Source organism: Onychostruthus taczanowskii, unplaced genomic scaffold (assembly GCF_017590055.1).
Source record: "Onychostruthus taczanowskii isolate IOZ18803 unplaced genomic scaffold, ASM1759005v1 scaffold17, whole genome shotgun sequence".
In the NCBI taxonomy this organism is placed as follows: Eukaryota; Metazoa; Chordata; class Aves; order Passeriformes; family Passeridae; genus Onychostruthus; species Onychostruthus taczanowskii.
In genome coordinates this window covers 5,196,384-5,211,280 of record NW_024498906.1, presented here as the reverse complement: position 1 = coordinate 5,211,280, position 14,897 = coordinate 5,196,384, and the positions used below count along the sequence as shown (strand labels likewise).

The following is a 14,897-nucleotide window of genomic DNA, read 5'->3' as shown; positions in this document are numbered from 1 at the left end:
TAAGACACTTCAGCGCTTTATGCTTTCTGTCCACCCCCTAGCAGGCACTTCTACCTGTATGTCTTTCGAGTGGAGTTTATAAATCCTTGTTCTCTCAGCTTTATGTGCATATCAAAACGACTCTGACAGATCACAAAGATGTTCTTGAACCACATAGACAAGAAGACATCTACAGCAGAACAGTACAGACATTAGCTTTTGAAAATATGAGATGTAATCTGCCAACTACCATTTATAATATATTAGAATAAGACATTACAGAATACATGCAAAAGCATTTTGAAATGTCCTTGACTTTTCAAAAGCCAGAATAGATCTTTCAAGCATTTTTATTCAGTTTTTGGAGCTTCTGTTAGTAAGAGAAATAGCTGCATAGGACTATTTCTTATTAAGTGTATAGCTTTTTATTTGTGGATGAGAATAGGAAAAATAATAAATGCTTTTCCTCTTGTGATCACATAATCTCTACTAAATATCACATTATCCACATTTTGCAAGTGTCTTTACTTCCTAAATCTCTATTCCTGCCCTCTCATTCATCCTAATAAACTGTCACTGCTCAAATGTAAGCAAAAGTCTAGACAGAGCTAGCTGTACAAAAATGACAAACAGTTCACCTAGCCTTAATTTTTCGTTTTTCCTGGTGGTGTCACAGTAGCTCCTCAGAAAACTGAATTTACTCATAAAAATCTAGATATTAAATTAAAAGAATAAAAAAGCATATGCAACCCACACAAAAGAATGAGCCTATTTCTATTTAAATGAGCTTATCACAACACATTTTTTGCCCTTTGCCTCGTTATTCATGAGTGACTTTTTGAATTCTGAATGCTAGCTCAAAAATTCCAAAAAAACAATGGAATTGTTTTCAAGGAACAAAACACCTAAAAATTCAAAACAGGATGCCAGCAAGGCTCTGCTGCTGCATGGAGGGGTGGCTGCAGGACTGGAGGCTGTGGCCAGCTGGGAAGGTGCTCGCTTTGGCCCCACAGGAGCAGTGCTCCCTGCTCCCTCCCTCTCAGGGGATTATTTTTGTGCTGCCTTTCTTCCCAAGATTTGGCTCTTCTGCTGCCGCTACCCGAGTTCTGCCCAGGATGGGGTGGGCAGATGGCTGGATTGCTGGAGGGCAGGAACAACCAGAGCAGTGTTTGTGGGGAGGCAGTGTGGCCCCTCAAAGTTACCTCCTGCTGCTGCAGCTCTTAGATGTGACACCAAGACCCAAAATGCGTGGCTGGTTTGTGCGTTCATGGGGCAGGCTGGGCAAAGAGGATTTGAGAGAGAATGGCTTGGGCCACCGAAATCACAAACTGAGAGGCAATTACTAACTGCAACTCACAAAGACAGGAACCTTTCAGTGAAAACGCAAAGAGTCAGAGGGTCTAACCAGCTCATGTTAGAACAGGTCCAGCCATGAGGCAGATGGTGCTTGAGCTCTAGTGCCAGGCTCAAAGCTCTGGAGGAACCAGATGTTCATGGCAAGTTGCACTTCCCACTTGACTGTGCATGGAAGAGACAACGTTTCCTGGCAGAGCTATATGACAAGAAAACAAAAATCACCTCTCTCCGCAGTTCCTTACTCAGCTGGGCATTAGAGACTATTGATAGCAACACTAAAAATGTCCTGTTAGAAGATATGTGTAAGTACTGAACAGAAATAGGAGCTTAAAATAAATTTACCATCTCTACACTGAAGCATCGTAACCCACCTGCCTTATAATAAAACATTTATTCTGTTTACTGCAGCTCTCAAAGCAAAACCTTTGTTTTCAAAGAGGACTCGTTTTTCTTTATATTTAGTTTGTGTTGAATTGAGAAGAGTGAAGTATAAAAGGAAAGCTTCCAGTTTTCTTGTAGTCACAATCATCATATTCAAATAAAGCACAAAATGAAAAGGGGAAACTCAGTGTTACATGAGTAACACCATGCAGAACAGTTTATTCTAACTGACAAAATTAATCAAAACAGAAATATTTTAATAAAAACCCTATACTTATTTTGCACACTGCAGCTAGCTTAAAGAAATGCATGCTATGATTCCAACCTAAGAAAACTTAAATATCATGAAAAATAATAACAGTAATGTTACTTCAGACATATCAAGGTACAAGCAATATATTTTATTACACCAACTGCTATATTAAGCCCCTGAGATTTAAAGACAGCCTTGTACATCCAAAAGCTTGCACTTTTTTTTTTCCCCAGGTATACATCTTGTTTAAAAAACAAATAATATTTACACTACAGATTTGTACTTGTCTGCTTTGAAAAGCTGACATGAAATTTTACACTTATTTTATAACAAGAAAATATAGTGTAGAGCCAGCTTGCCATTTCCAAAGGTTATAACCATAACAACCGTGAAACCTTAAAGTAGGATTCATGTGATTTAGATGCCTGTATTATAAATCTACATTTAAGTTTGTCAACTAAAGCTCTTGGACAGTTAAGGGATGGAAGTGGAATTCTGTAAAGCTCAGCTCATTTGATGCTCCACGCATTGGCATAAAGAGGATATCAGTCACACCATGGAATTGCCAGGAGGAGCAGCCAGCTCATATGCCAGTGGGTATAAATATTAAGCTTAGGTGAGAGGAGTCTTACCTCTAGGGATAAAAAAAGCACACAACAGGTCATGTATCCACCATAAATAAACCTTCCACAACTTGAGTAAAATTATGCTGTGGGACTAGTAGCTCCACAAAGGGCTTGTTAAGGGTTGGAAATGTTCGTTGTCATATTGAGTGTCTGGAGAAATATAATCCTTTTGTTGAACATGGGAAGAATGCAGTGAGGTGAAACAGAATGATTTAGAAAGGGAGAAAACTCACAGGCATCTTTCTACTCTAGTTCTTCCATCTTCACTTTGTTTAAAGAATGTGGAGGAAATTCACTGATTTATATCACTCCTTAGTCAGTTGTAACATTCAATCCTTGAGTCATTTGAACTGCTTGAGCACCTAAAGGGTGATCAAGATATATTTTGCTTGTTGTCCAAGGCCCAAATTCTCTCATTTGGTTTAAAGGAACTCCAATCAAACAGGTACGAAATGGATTGGAGGGAGTAGCTAATGATAAACAGAATGAATCTTGTCCTGTCTTGTTGGCCCAAGTGACCCAAACATTCTGCCCTTCAGGCAGAGTGTAAATTGAATTTATATCTAATATTTTTAAATTAATCCAGTTCTGGGTGTGAATATAATATTCCAAAGCAAGAGGAAAAAGTGCATTATAGAAATGGCAAAATGTCATTGCTGTTTCAAATTTCTTTTTCATATTCAAACAATTATTGTGTCACTCCACGTTCACACACACAAAAAAACAAAAACAAAAACAAAAACAAACAAACAAACAAACAAAAAAAACAAAAACAAGCTGGTGAAGTTTTTTTCCTATATCAAGCTCTCACATAGAAAAGTAAAGCATCAGAAGTTAAATTATTACACAATTTTGACATAGTAATTTATATTCCCTTTAACATATCTTTAATTTTTAAACTTTTCAGATCAAGTACCCTAGAGGTAGTTTTCTTGTCTGCTGAATTTTAGTTCTATTTTTTCCAGTAAGTCAGTAGGTGTTTCACTTAAATTTATTCCAGTAAGGACTGAAACAAACTGATTACCAAAGTAAGTACACTGGGAGGAACTATAGTTCCAGAACTAGACATTCAGGATGAAAATCTGTACTTTATAGTCATGTCGAAATAGATGGGCAGGCTTTTCCTTTTTATTATGGTAAAAAAATAAATTAATCTCTTGTTCAGCCTGTTTTAGAGGGTCACTATGCAGCTACCATGCATTTTGCCTGTTACTAAATCATGGTGAAAGAATATTTAAATTACATTTATAAAATTGTTTACTTCATGAATTGAAAGAAATTGCATGACAGAATAAGCAATAAAATATCAGGATGATTTGCAGAGCTGGATTTTTTAAAAAATTACTTCAATTTTTAAAATTAACATCAGTTTTGATCTTTCAAAACCAGAAGGTCAAAAGATGAAATATTGACTCTTTAAGTCAATGGGCAAATGGACACCAGTCTCAGAGAAACTAAGATTTCACTCTTGATTCACACTTGTAATAATATAATTCTAAGTAAAACTTGTTTTTCAAATTTGATATGCACTGTTTTTCTATTGTTCATATACTATAATATTTTGGGTAATTTATTAATACTATGAGACAGCAACATGAATAAAAAAGCCCTTTTTTTCCTTGGCAGGTTGGTCATTGGGAGATGGCAATATTTCTGAGGATGTCAATACTCTTTAAGAGAAGTTACTCTTTTAATATAGAGGAACATATATTAGACACATTCTAATTGAGAAAAGATAAGTTCTAATTCTAATACTTTTAGGGTACTATTCTGTTAACACGCATTTCCCCATGTGATATTGCTGCAGTTAAAATGAGGCTTCTTTCCTTTCCTTCTGTAAACAAAAATTTTCTTCTTCTAAAAACAATTGTAATGATTTCAGGTACATGTATTGTCTGGAATTTCTCTCTGAACATATGCATTGCCAATATAATTTTGCTTAGTAGCTCTGAGTTTAGAACTTGCCTAAGCCATTTGAAAGACACTGAAAGCATTGGAAAAATCGTCCCCATTTTAATCCTAAATATTCAGTCATTATTGTGTGTAGACTGTTTTTAAGAATGTGTACAGGTTGTTTTTGGGATGTGGGCAACACAAGGTCCTTATGCTGTTATACTGGTACATTTTATACTCTGGTTTATTAAAGTACGATCCTGGAAGATTCCACTGTATGTAAAAATTATCTAAAGCAGTATAAGAAAAGCCTTGGAAATGACAAAGGCTCAGTTAGGACAGTATTGGTGGATTTAACATACTCTAGGGGAATGTAAAAGTAAAACGAAGTCTGCTGATTCCATAGCAATAACGTGAAATGTTAACACTCAGTGTAATTTATGTACTTTTCAAAAGGTTGTTTAACAAGCATCTTGGGTGCCTTAACAACAGATTTACTTAATTTTGTGAGATATTATTGAACTACACATTTATAAGTCTTCTATGTCTTTAGTAGTCACTAGCACATTTTTGTGATAAACTTTTGTCTGCAAATTCTTTTTCTCTGTAGAATTTAGTTCATCTTAACAACCTCACTACACTAAACTGAAACAATGATCCTGGTAGCAACATCCATTCACATTGTTTTTATTTTAGTATTCTCCTACCATTCATGAAGAAAAGGAAATTGACTCACACAAACAAACTTCCGTTTTGGAAATGTCATTTCCCTATTTTTTTCCTTTTATGATGTAGAAAACCAAATTTGTTTGGACTTATTATTTTACAGTAGTCTTTAGCATTACACACAAAGCCAAAATGGAAAAAAAATCTTCAGGAAAAAAAATAGTATAAATTTAAAAAGACATACTTTGCTTATTTCTAAGTGTGTAATAATACTTAGAAATAAGCAAAAATGTTGTAAATTTAACAGCAGTATGCACAGTAATGCAGCTCTTGCATAATATCTAATTTGTTAATTTAAGTGGAAATCTTCACTGTGAATATGGATTAAGACTTCTACTATTTCTTAACAATTATTGAAACATCCCCCTAACTTTTACTGTCACTGTATGGTCCACAGGGAGTACAGGACTCCAGCAGAAGTCATGACTGCATCATCAACTACTAGTGGCCACATTTTGGAGGACTTTTGATAAATAACAGAAAGAGAGCAGCATCCTGTGCATGAAATAGGACCTTGTCCAGAATGATGAGCACATAAACACATCACCCAAAGGGAACAAATTATTCATCAGGTCTTTATTCATCTGACCACCCTGCTTTGCCTACTTCTTTGAATTACCTTCTAGAGGATCTTCTCTCTACCCTAACTACGATAAGAACCATCTCTAATAATTAAAACTGGTCTTTGTGAGCAGCATATGACAAAGGAAGAAATGTCAAAAGGTCACCAGCAGCAAGGATGAAGGTCTGGAATTTTTTCTACCTTTAATTTTTGCATCTCTTTGTCAAAATGCTGAAGCTGGTTTTCTAATTCATCAATTTCAATTTATAGAATACATTACATCATCTTCACTTCCTCTGAAGTAAAATAAATAAAGCATTGCTCATTGCTGCCTTCATATAAGGCTGGTTTTGAATGACCCTCTAAACCCATTTACAATAAATATGTTAAATAAGCATTTATAGAGAACATTTTATCAAACATCGACATAATGTTTTGATTATTATTACTCAAATACACACAGGAAATTAATTTAGACCCTTGTTTTCAGGTGCATTAAAATGATTGCACTATAAAAGAAAATCACTAATTTCTAATTTACAAAACAAAAAATCATCCCACTCTTCAGCTACAATTGTGTTAAACTTACAGGATTTTATGCATTTTAAAATGCTAGGTTAGTATTTTGAACATGCTGCTTTCATAATGAGTCTATTGTTTGCTTTATATTTTATTAGTCTTTGCACAGAATAATGGTAAATAGAACTTCTATCTGAGTATGTTCTGGAATTGAATTAAATTAATGATGAACAAAAGAATGAACATCAGCTCTGATAATTATTAGGATCGGCTGAATCAAGTAGTCACTGGGTACATTCAATATGGTTCATACCAGTCATTAACTTCAGAAAACAAGCAGAGTCTGTGCTAAATCTCTAAATGCTTGGAAAACAACTCTTTTTGTTCTTTAACACTTTTCTCACCTAGCAGCTGCTAAAAATAAAGAGGAACATACTTGTGGCAGCACCTCTCTGCATTCTGATGTATTGAATGTGAAAGAGCCACACACCTGGAAGAAATTGAAGCCAACTTTTTTGGGGAAAAAATGGAGAACATTTTGTCTTACACAGTTAAAATACAGACCACTTAAAGCAGGCTATAACCTTCAAAGTATGTGTGCATGTGTGTCCTCTTTCAGGATTTTTTTTGTTTTTTGTTCACAATATATGGTGGCTAGCTGTATATAAAATCTTTTCAGCTCTAAAAATACATACATACATGTGGTCATTTAAGATTTCCCATTATGCTAGAGGACTAAATCTGTCAGAAAGCAAAAGAGATAAAGCTTATTCGATATAACCAAACTTTAAACAGCACTAAGAGTTGACTACAGCATAACTGAATGAGAAAAAATGCATTCCTTTTTTTATTGTCTAAAAAAACCTAAAGATGAAAAAAGTAATGGGTTGAAGACATAAAAGAGTAATTTGTTACACCAAGCAGGCTGAATTTAAATAATAAAGAAAATTACTCTGACAATTTATTATTCCTATAGCTTGATTGTAAACATCTGTAAATCTAAAACTGTGCTCATTCCAGCTGGAGCTGTTTCTAAGGGAACTTCTCAGGGTCTAATCATTGAATAAAGAAAACAAAGGGAATCTCTGAGGAAAGGCTTCAGGAATAAGAACCTACTGATTAGCTCCGATCCCATCTGCAAGGAATAACATTTTCTTGCTTCTGACAGAATGGAAAAATTATTCTAATATTTAATACTTAAACAGAATAAGTAAAGTTCCATCTGCAAGGCTGATGGGGTTTGTTTGCTTTATGATGTTCAAGATGTTCACTGTATATGTTATTGCAGTGGGGATGGGTATATTCTCTCTGACACAGGCTGGACTTCATTAGACCTGAAGAAAACCCTTCAAAAGCAGAAAGGGTTTGCAAATGTCTTAGTACTATAAATTTAAAAAAAAAAAATTGTTAAACCTAATATTTAAATAAAATAAAACACTGAAGGAAAGAATTTTTGACCCATGTTGTGCACTATGACTAAATTAACACTGTACTTTTCTAATAGGATTCTTTCCCAAGACTAAAAAACATTCTTAATTAATTATGTCAGAGACAGCAGGAATGCCTTAATTAAAATTCCACACATAAAAGAAAACCTGCTAATCTGAACTATAAAAGCCTACAAATGACTTTGTACATTGCAGGACAATGTAGAATGTATAACTGCATAACCAAAACCCAAAAAAAACTACCAATTATGTTTTTTATGTGAATATTTTTATTACTTACAAGCTAAAATAATCAGAATATAGTTTTTGTTTTGCAAAACAGGGAATTTCTAGGTGCCATCTCAGAACAACAAAGAAATTTATTCAAATCACTTATATTTCTTCAGTGTGAGATATAGATCTTCAAAAGTTTCAAAAAGTTTCCATTAAGATCAAAGAAAAAAAAAAAAAACACATAAAAACCCCAAAACAACAAACAAAAAAGTAAGCCATGAAATAGTTATTACTCTAAAGGTATACTTTAAAGGTGTACCCAAGGTGACATTGAGTGCTTATAATTTAAGCTAAGAAGGGGGAATTTTTTTTCTCATTTTTTAAACAGAAAGGAAATTATATTTTTCCATGGCTTAGGGGTTTTTAACTGCTATGCTTGGATGAGATAGATACTGCCTATTAAGTGAGTTTGATCTTTTTTCTAAATGTGTGGATTCCCTTCTTATTTTTCAACTTTAATAATAAATCAGAATACCAGCCATTCCATGTTTCATTATGAAGCACACAGTTATTTAAGGTGTGAAGCACGAAGGTTATAACAGGAATATACCACACCAATATTGAAAAGAACATGTTTATAATTGCATCCATAGTTAATGGTCTGTAAGACCATCAGGTTTCCCTAAATGAGACAGCAATTCTGAAAAATTCATTGTGTAGGTAAAGGAAGGGAATCCTTGAGTGGTGACTGTCCACAGCTGCCGGGAAAGAAGAGGTGGTGAGGAATAGGTGTAAAAAAATTGGTATTATGAGTAATCTATCTGCTTATTCTGTTTATTCACATAATATTATAAAGATTACATGAAGACCCACTGTACTACTAAAGGAATTTACTAATTTGGAGGTTGTCCTTAAATCTGCTGGGGTTTGCAGAGGTGGAAATTGAATAGTTCCCTCCCTGTGAATTCATTCATTTTTAGCACATCAAAATCAGCCAAGTCTTTTTCTGTCTTTGTCTAGTTAAACATTAAATACTGAACTCCTACCTACACTACAAGTGATGAATTACATTTTAAAACTATTCCTACAAATAGTAACATGAATCTGGTTCCAATGCTTTTCTTCTTTTTCTTTTCTGTCAGTCTGAGCTTGTTGAAGTACTGCTGTGCAGTGGAGCACCAATCAAAAGGACAGAAGGGATCACTTAAAGATGCAGTAAACACATTTTTGAAATCCAGGTATCAAATATTTCAAAATATAATTGACATTATTCTGGTATAAATCATACACTTGAAGAATCTTACTCTACTTTCTTTATATCAGAGTCAATCAAACAGACAATGTGGATGTTTATTGTGAGGTTAATCACTTGACAGTAATTGCCTATCTGTATTGACCAAATAAATCAATATTGTACAACAACAAAGAGATCCTTGCTATTGAGTTTAAATAAATATGATTGATTACTTGAATCTCCCAAAACAACATAAACAATATGATTTCCAGGCACATCCAACAGGAGAAAATTGCATTCCCTAACTGACCATAATTTCTGTTAATGTAGAGGGAAAATGGGATACAGTGAATGAGAAAAGAAACTTTTCACCATTAAAGAAAACTGTTGCAATTCAACCTAATGCTTAACATAAGTGTGTTACTAGTTGCTGCTGTGCCTCAGATTTATATATTGGATACAAAAAAAGGATCAAGAACAACCCACATAATTATTATGAAAGATTTTTCTTGGTTTACTAGATATTTTGAAGGTGCAAGAACTTATACATACCAGCTTATTTGTCAACCATATGGATCTAGTTCACTTCTAATTTGCCAGAAAAATCCTCATTCTGCCTTCTTTTAGGAAATGCATTGTGTAATTATACAGCATTATGTAGATCATGATGCACCCTGCCTACCATTGTAATCCTATAATTGTAAAAGCCCATTTTTTACCTTACATGTATGTTCAGCTATGTGCTTTACATAATTGTAAAATGGAGGTTAGAGGTCTAGTGAGGAGTTGAAAATTCAGTAGACCATTCCTCACATTTTACTGCTGCTGTGGACGCTACTATTACAATATATATTTTGTTTTCATTCTTAATGGATTTTAAATATTGATGTGGTAGTTTTAAAAGCAGGTTATATTAAATACATCTTATGCAATTGCTGTTTGCTGAATTATAGAGTTTATTCTTGTCACATAATTACTATGTGGAACTTAATACTTCAAAATGTTTTTGAAGTCAAGATTAAATGGATTAAAAAAATAATCAGACTAATGAAAAATAGATAAATTTGTAACCACAGTGCATGATGATTGAGATCAGGAAGTTCTTGAACTATAATCTAGAGAAAGTGGGGAGAGAATAACAAAGGAAAAATGCACCTGTCCCTCATCATGCAGTGCTCAAGACTTGAAATGTACTCACTGGGACAGAGCTACTACTCTTGGGTTGTGGCCATAGCTGTTCTCATGTCCAAAGACAATCAGAGCTTGTACCAAGGAGTTATTGCTACAGGTATTTTTATGTCCCAAGTAATTTAATCATGACAAAATATGATAGGCATTTTTTTTTTCTGTAAGAGGACATGCTTTCTGAACTTACCTGCTCCTTCACCTGGACCACTTTTTCCACTTAAAAAAAAAAAAAAAAAACCAAAAAAGGCTGCCCACAGGCTTTTGGAAGAGAACAAAACTCAGACTTGCCAAGGTATTACAGATACCACCGTGAAGCATTCAGGACAGTTTTAATGAATCAACCAATCAACCATTCATACCTGGGTACACAGCAAAGATGTGTGCAAATGGTATCACTCAAAGTCACACAACTTGAACTGCAATGTTCACTGGGGTTTTTTTTCCTAAATATAAGAGATAGAAAGAGACTGTAATTACCTGTAACTGTCAACTCCGTAGTTCTTCTGACAACAAAGAATCCATATTTTAGCTCACATGTGTAATTTCCAATGTCATCCTCTCTAACTTCCCGAATGACAAGAGTGTCCTTTTTAAACACAATACTTGATCTCCATGTCTTTGACTTGCATTCCTGTTTAAAGAGAATACAAAACTTAAGGGATTGTGTTCTTACACTTAAAATGGACCACTGTGGACAATGCTGCCCAAAGTGAAGGTGTCTAGGCAAGAGACCAGGCTAGATATAAATGTATATAAACTAAATTTGTAAAAATCCAACCTATTTAGATGTTGGTTAAAACTAACTGTATCACCTAATTTGATATTTATGCCTCTGGCTAGAAAAGGGAGTTGATTCCTTTGGTGTTTTTTTTTTTTTTGACATTGGTTTACTGAGTTGCTTGTATTTAATTTACTTATTTAGCATTACACATATGTTTGCAATCTATGACTTTTATATTGCCAGCAGCTCAGGTTGCAGGGAATAATTTTTTTTTAAATTCAATTTTTAAAAAATATTATAATTAAAAAATGTAGAGAAACAGAAAGTGAGAATGAGAAAAAATAAGGATGCTATATATCTCTTTCAAAAACAATCTCTGTACCTAGAAAAGACGTATTCTTAATCTTAAAACATATTTTATTAAAGACACAAAATCCAAGATGAGAATACCAAAATAGTTGGCTACACTTCTATCTTAGATATTCTATCTGTTAATTTGGACATTATCTTTCCAGGCCACAACATTTTAATATTTAGGTAGCACAGTCTTGTATACCATAATTAATTTGACAACACTATTTGCAAGAACTTGGCCCTTAAGTAATGATCTAGAAAACATAACACAATATTGAAATAAAGTTATTGATAAAAGCAATGAAATTATATTTGCAAATATAACTTTAATATATATGTAGAAACGGAAATTTTGGTAGTATTTGCTGAATTTTATGCTGCAAAATTAAGCTGTTTATTCAGGTAAAGCATACATAGACTTCTCATACAGTTTACTAAAGGAAACATTTGAATTTCTCAGTTAGTTAATTCTTGTCTACCATTGTTTCTGTTGTCTTTTCTTGACAAAATTAAAAACAACCCAAGCTTCATAACACACTTAAATCAAGAGAATCATAAGAACATTGCATAATGTACATTTGAAGGTATAAATCTCTTGCATTCCTTACCTTATACCACAGAATTTCAGGCTCCCTAAATGGAAACAAAAAATCCTCAATTTCAGGACATGAGATTTCCTTGCTTTTGCTAAGTTCAGCTTTTTCAAAATATTTCATCTTTGAATTGTAGCAGAGTCCAGTGTCATTTTCACCCACTGTCAGCGAAATGGACACTTTCATACAGTAAGTTGAGTTTCTGTAATGCAATAAAAATAGAAAGAAAAGTCTAATAAATTTGAACTTAAGCAACATATCAAGAGCCACATATTCATCACTGCTGAGTATGCCTTAAAATGGAAGTGGCAGCATTTTACAGACATTAATTAAAACAAATCTTGTGATTAATTTAGAATGAAGGATGTTTCAATCTAAGGCACTGCCTGTTTGTTGACCCTAGCCTTCAATGCCCATACTCCCAGGACAAAACATTCTGCATTACCTACAGACTTCATGAGCTTGTGTTTTCTCCTGAAACTTCTTGCTACATCTTCTTCTGGGCGTTGATAAGCAAGGCAGGCAGAGACTAGGGAACTTCTTCTGCCTTCCCACATTCCACTGTGTGATTCAATCAGGCAAAAATACAAAATTGCTTGAAATGATTTTTTTTTTTTTTCATTTGAGTTTCCAGGTGGGGAGCAAATGAGTGAGTAAAGTTGAATACTCCCCGGGAGCACACTGTGATGGTGTAAGATTTCTCTCCTACTGTTCTGTAAATGCATTTTACCCCTGGCCTGCTGACAAAAGATCCTGCAGAGAGCACTGAGGAAACATTCACCTCCTTATCACCATTCTCATCCTCTATGAGCTGATTGCTTATTTATAATGGACTTGTGTGTATCAGACATGGTAGAATCTCTCAAAAATCAATTTCTTGATATCTGTTTGCTTTTCTCATCAATAAGAAGGGAAAGAAAGACTTTGGGATAAAGAATAAGAAAACTTAATTCAAAAACTTCTGGAGTCCAATTTTCTACAGATAATGAAGCCTTGTAAGTAGCTATCAAATTAGAGAATAGTCTTAGAAATGTAAATTTTTGAACAGAATGACCCTTAGCTAATTCATGGACTTGTACGGAAAGCAAACACAAAATTATTTCCTCATAATGAAGAAGTAAGTATAATTTGTTACCATGTTTGAGAATTTGTATAAAGCAAATAAGGTAAAAAAAAAAACAAAAACAAAACCAAATATCTTATGCAAGTCAAAGATAGGATACACTGAATATGGATCACTTTTGCTGCATTTAAGCTGGTAAAGAGCCAATTCCCATTCTTACCTGTACATGCAATTGAAAATCACTCACTTTTTAAAGAATATTTGTTCATTAATTATATAAATTATGTAATTTCTCCATTAAAGTGTTACTTGGATATTTATTTGGTTTTCTATCATATGTCTTGAAAATATCATAAAAAGTCACTTAATTCTGTTTTTCCAAATTGGTAGAATGCTCTTTCTTTGTTCTTGAAATACCCATCCCTTAGAAACAGGTTCTGAACAATTCATCAAACTCTGAGGTTTAAGAGTAAACTAACTAGATGAGAGTGTCCTGTTATTGGATGACAAGGAGCAGTATATAGGGAGCTGTTTGGTTATACAATTGTCACATTTAAATAATCTCTTTAATTCCTTCTTGTATGTTTAAGCATCATATTTAGTTCCTATTATTGAATCTTATTATTTAAATATTTCTAGGAGGACATGGAAAAAAGAGGGGAAAAAAAAGGGAGGACACTTTACCCTCTTCCCAGTCTCTGAAGAAGCAAGGTTAGTAAAATTTTTGCACAGGCATCCTTCAGTATTTGGAGTGAATTTTGCAAAAATTATGATTAAATGTTTTGATCCACTAAAGAACTCTGTTCTGCAACAGTGACAATGTCAATTGCCAGCGACAGAATTCTGTCTGAGGCACATCCAAGTTTCCATCGCAACAGCAGATCCTTTAGCAGATGCAGCTAAGTCTTCCTGCTCCATAAGAGAAGCATTTTGGAAATATTTCAGAATGTTAAAATTCATTGTTTGAAGTGGATATTTCTAAACTGTCAGATACAAGGTAGTGAAAAACGTTGGGTGGATTGTTGTCAGCTGAGCTCCCCAACAGAATTTTCTTTCAAAAACTCAAAGTATTATCAAAAAAACCTACAAGTATTAAAAAAAAAAAAAAAAAAAAAAAAAAAAAAAAAAAAAAAAAAAAACCAACAAAAAAAAACTACAATTCCAGATACCACTAGTGATACAGACTTCCTTGTTTCAATTCTAAATATTAACAGCACTTTCAGTCTGACTCATCTCATGCTTTGTGTCACAAACCAAGGCTGTTGGGACAAAACAAATCTCAAAGAGGCAGGTACAGAAGGCAGAGCAACACAAACAGTATGAGGTAAGAAAACAATGGGCTCACAGTACAGAAATAAAGAAAATGAAAAGGTCCCCATGTGGGAATGAAGAAGGAGGAGGAGAAGAAGAAGACGACGAAGAAGAAGAAGACGAAGAAGAAGAAGACGAAGAAGAAGAAGAAGAAGGAGGAGGAGGAGGAGAAGGAGATGGAGAAGGAGAAGGAGAAGGAGAAGGAGAAGGAGAAGGAGAAGGAGAAGGAGAAGGAGAAGGAGAAGGAGAAGGAGAGGAAAGAGGGGCTGAGTTTGCTGGTTACAGCTAGAGCATGAAGGATACAGTAGATGTCAAATGTCTCAAGCACAGAAAAAGTAGCAGGCAGCAGAGCCCTCTGGAGCATGCACATACTGCAGAGGGTAAAAAATGCTCACGTGTTACAAGTAAAACAGTTTTCCCTATGTCTCTTACTTGAGGGACCAGATAAGTAATAAATAAGACAAAAGAAAAATCCTA

The 14,897-nt window shown here is 34.2% G+C and overlaps 1 protein-coding gene across 1 annotated transcript in view; it reads right to left on the bottom strand.

The window, feature by feature from the left end:
• The window catches only part of IL1RAPL1 (interleukin 1 receptor accessory protein like 1), a 583,023-nt gene that overhangs the window by 246,195 nt on the left and 321,931 nt on the right, over nucleotides 1-14,897 (bottom strand). The window contains exons 3-4 of the mRNA XM_041399893.1: nucleotides 12,062-12,248; nucleotides 10,856-11,009 (exon numbers count right to left, since the gene is read on the bottom strand). Of these exons, the coding sequence (XP_041255827.1) occupies nucleotides 10,856-11,009; nucleotides 12,062-12,248 (341 nt within the window). The remainder of the gene's footprint in view (nucleotides 1-10,855; nucleotides 11,010-12,061; nucleotides 12,249-14,897) is intronic.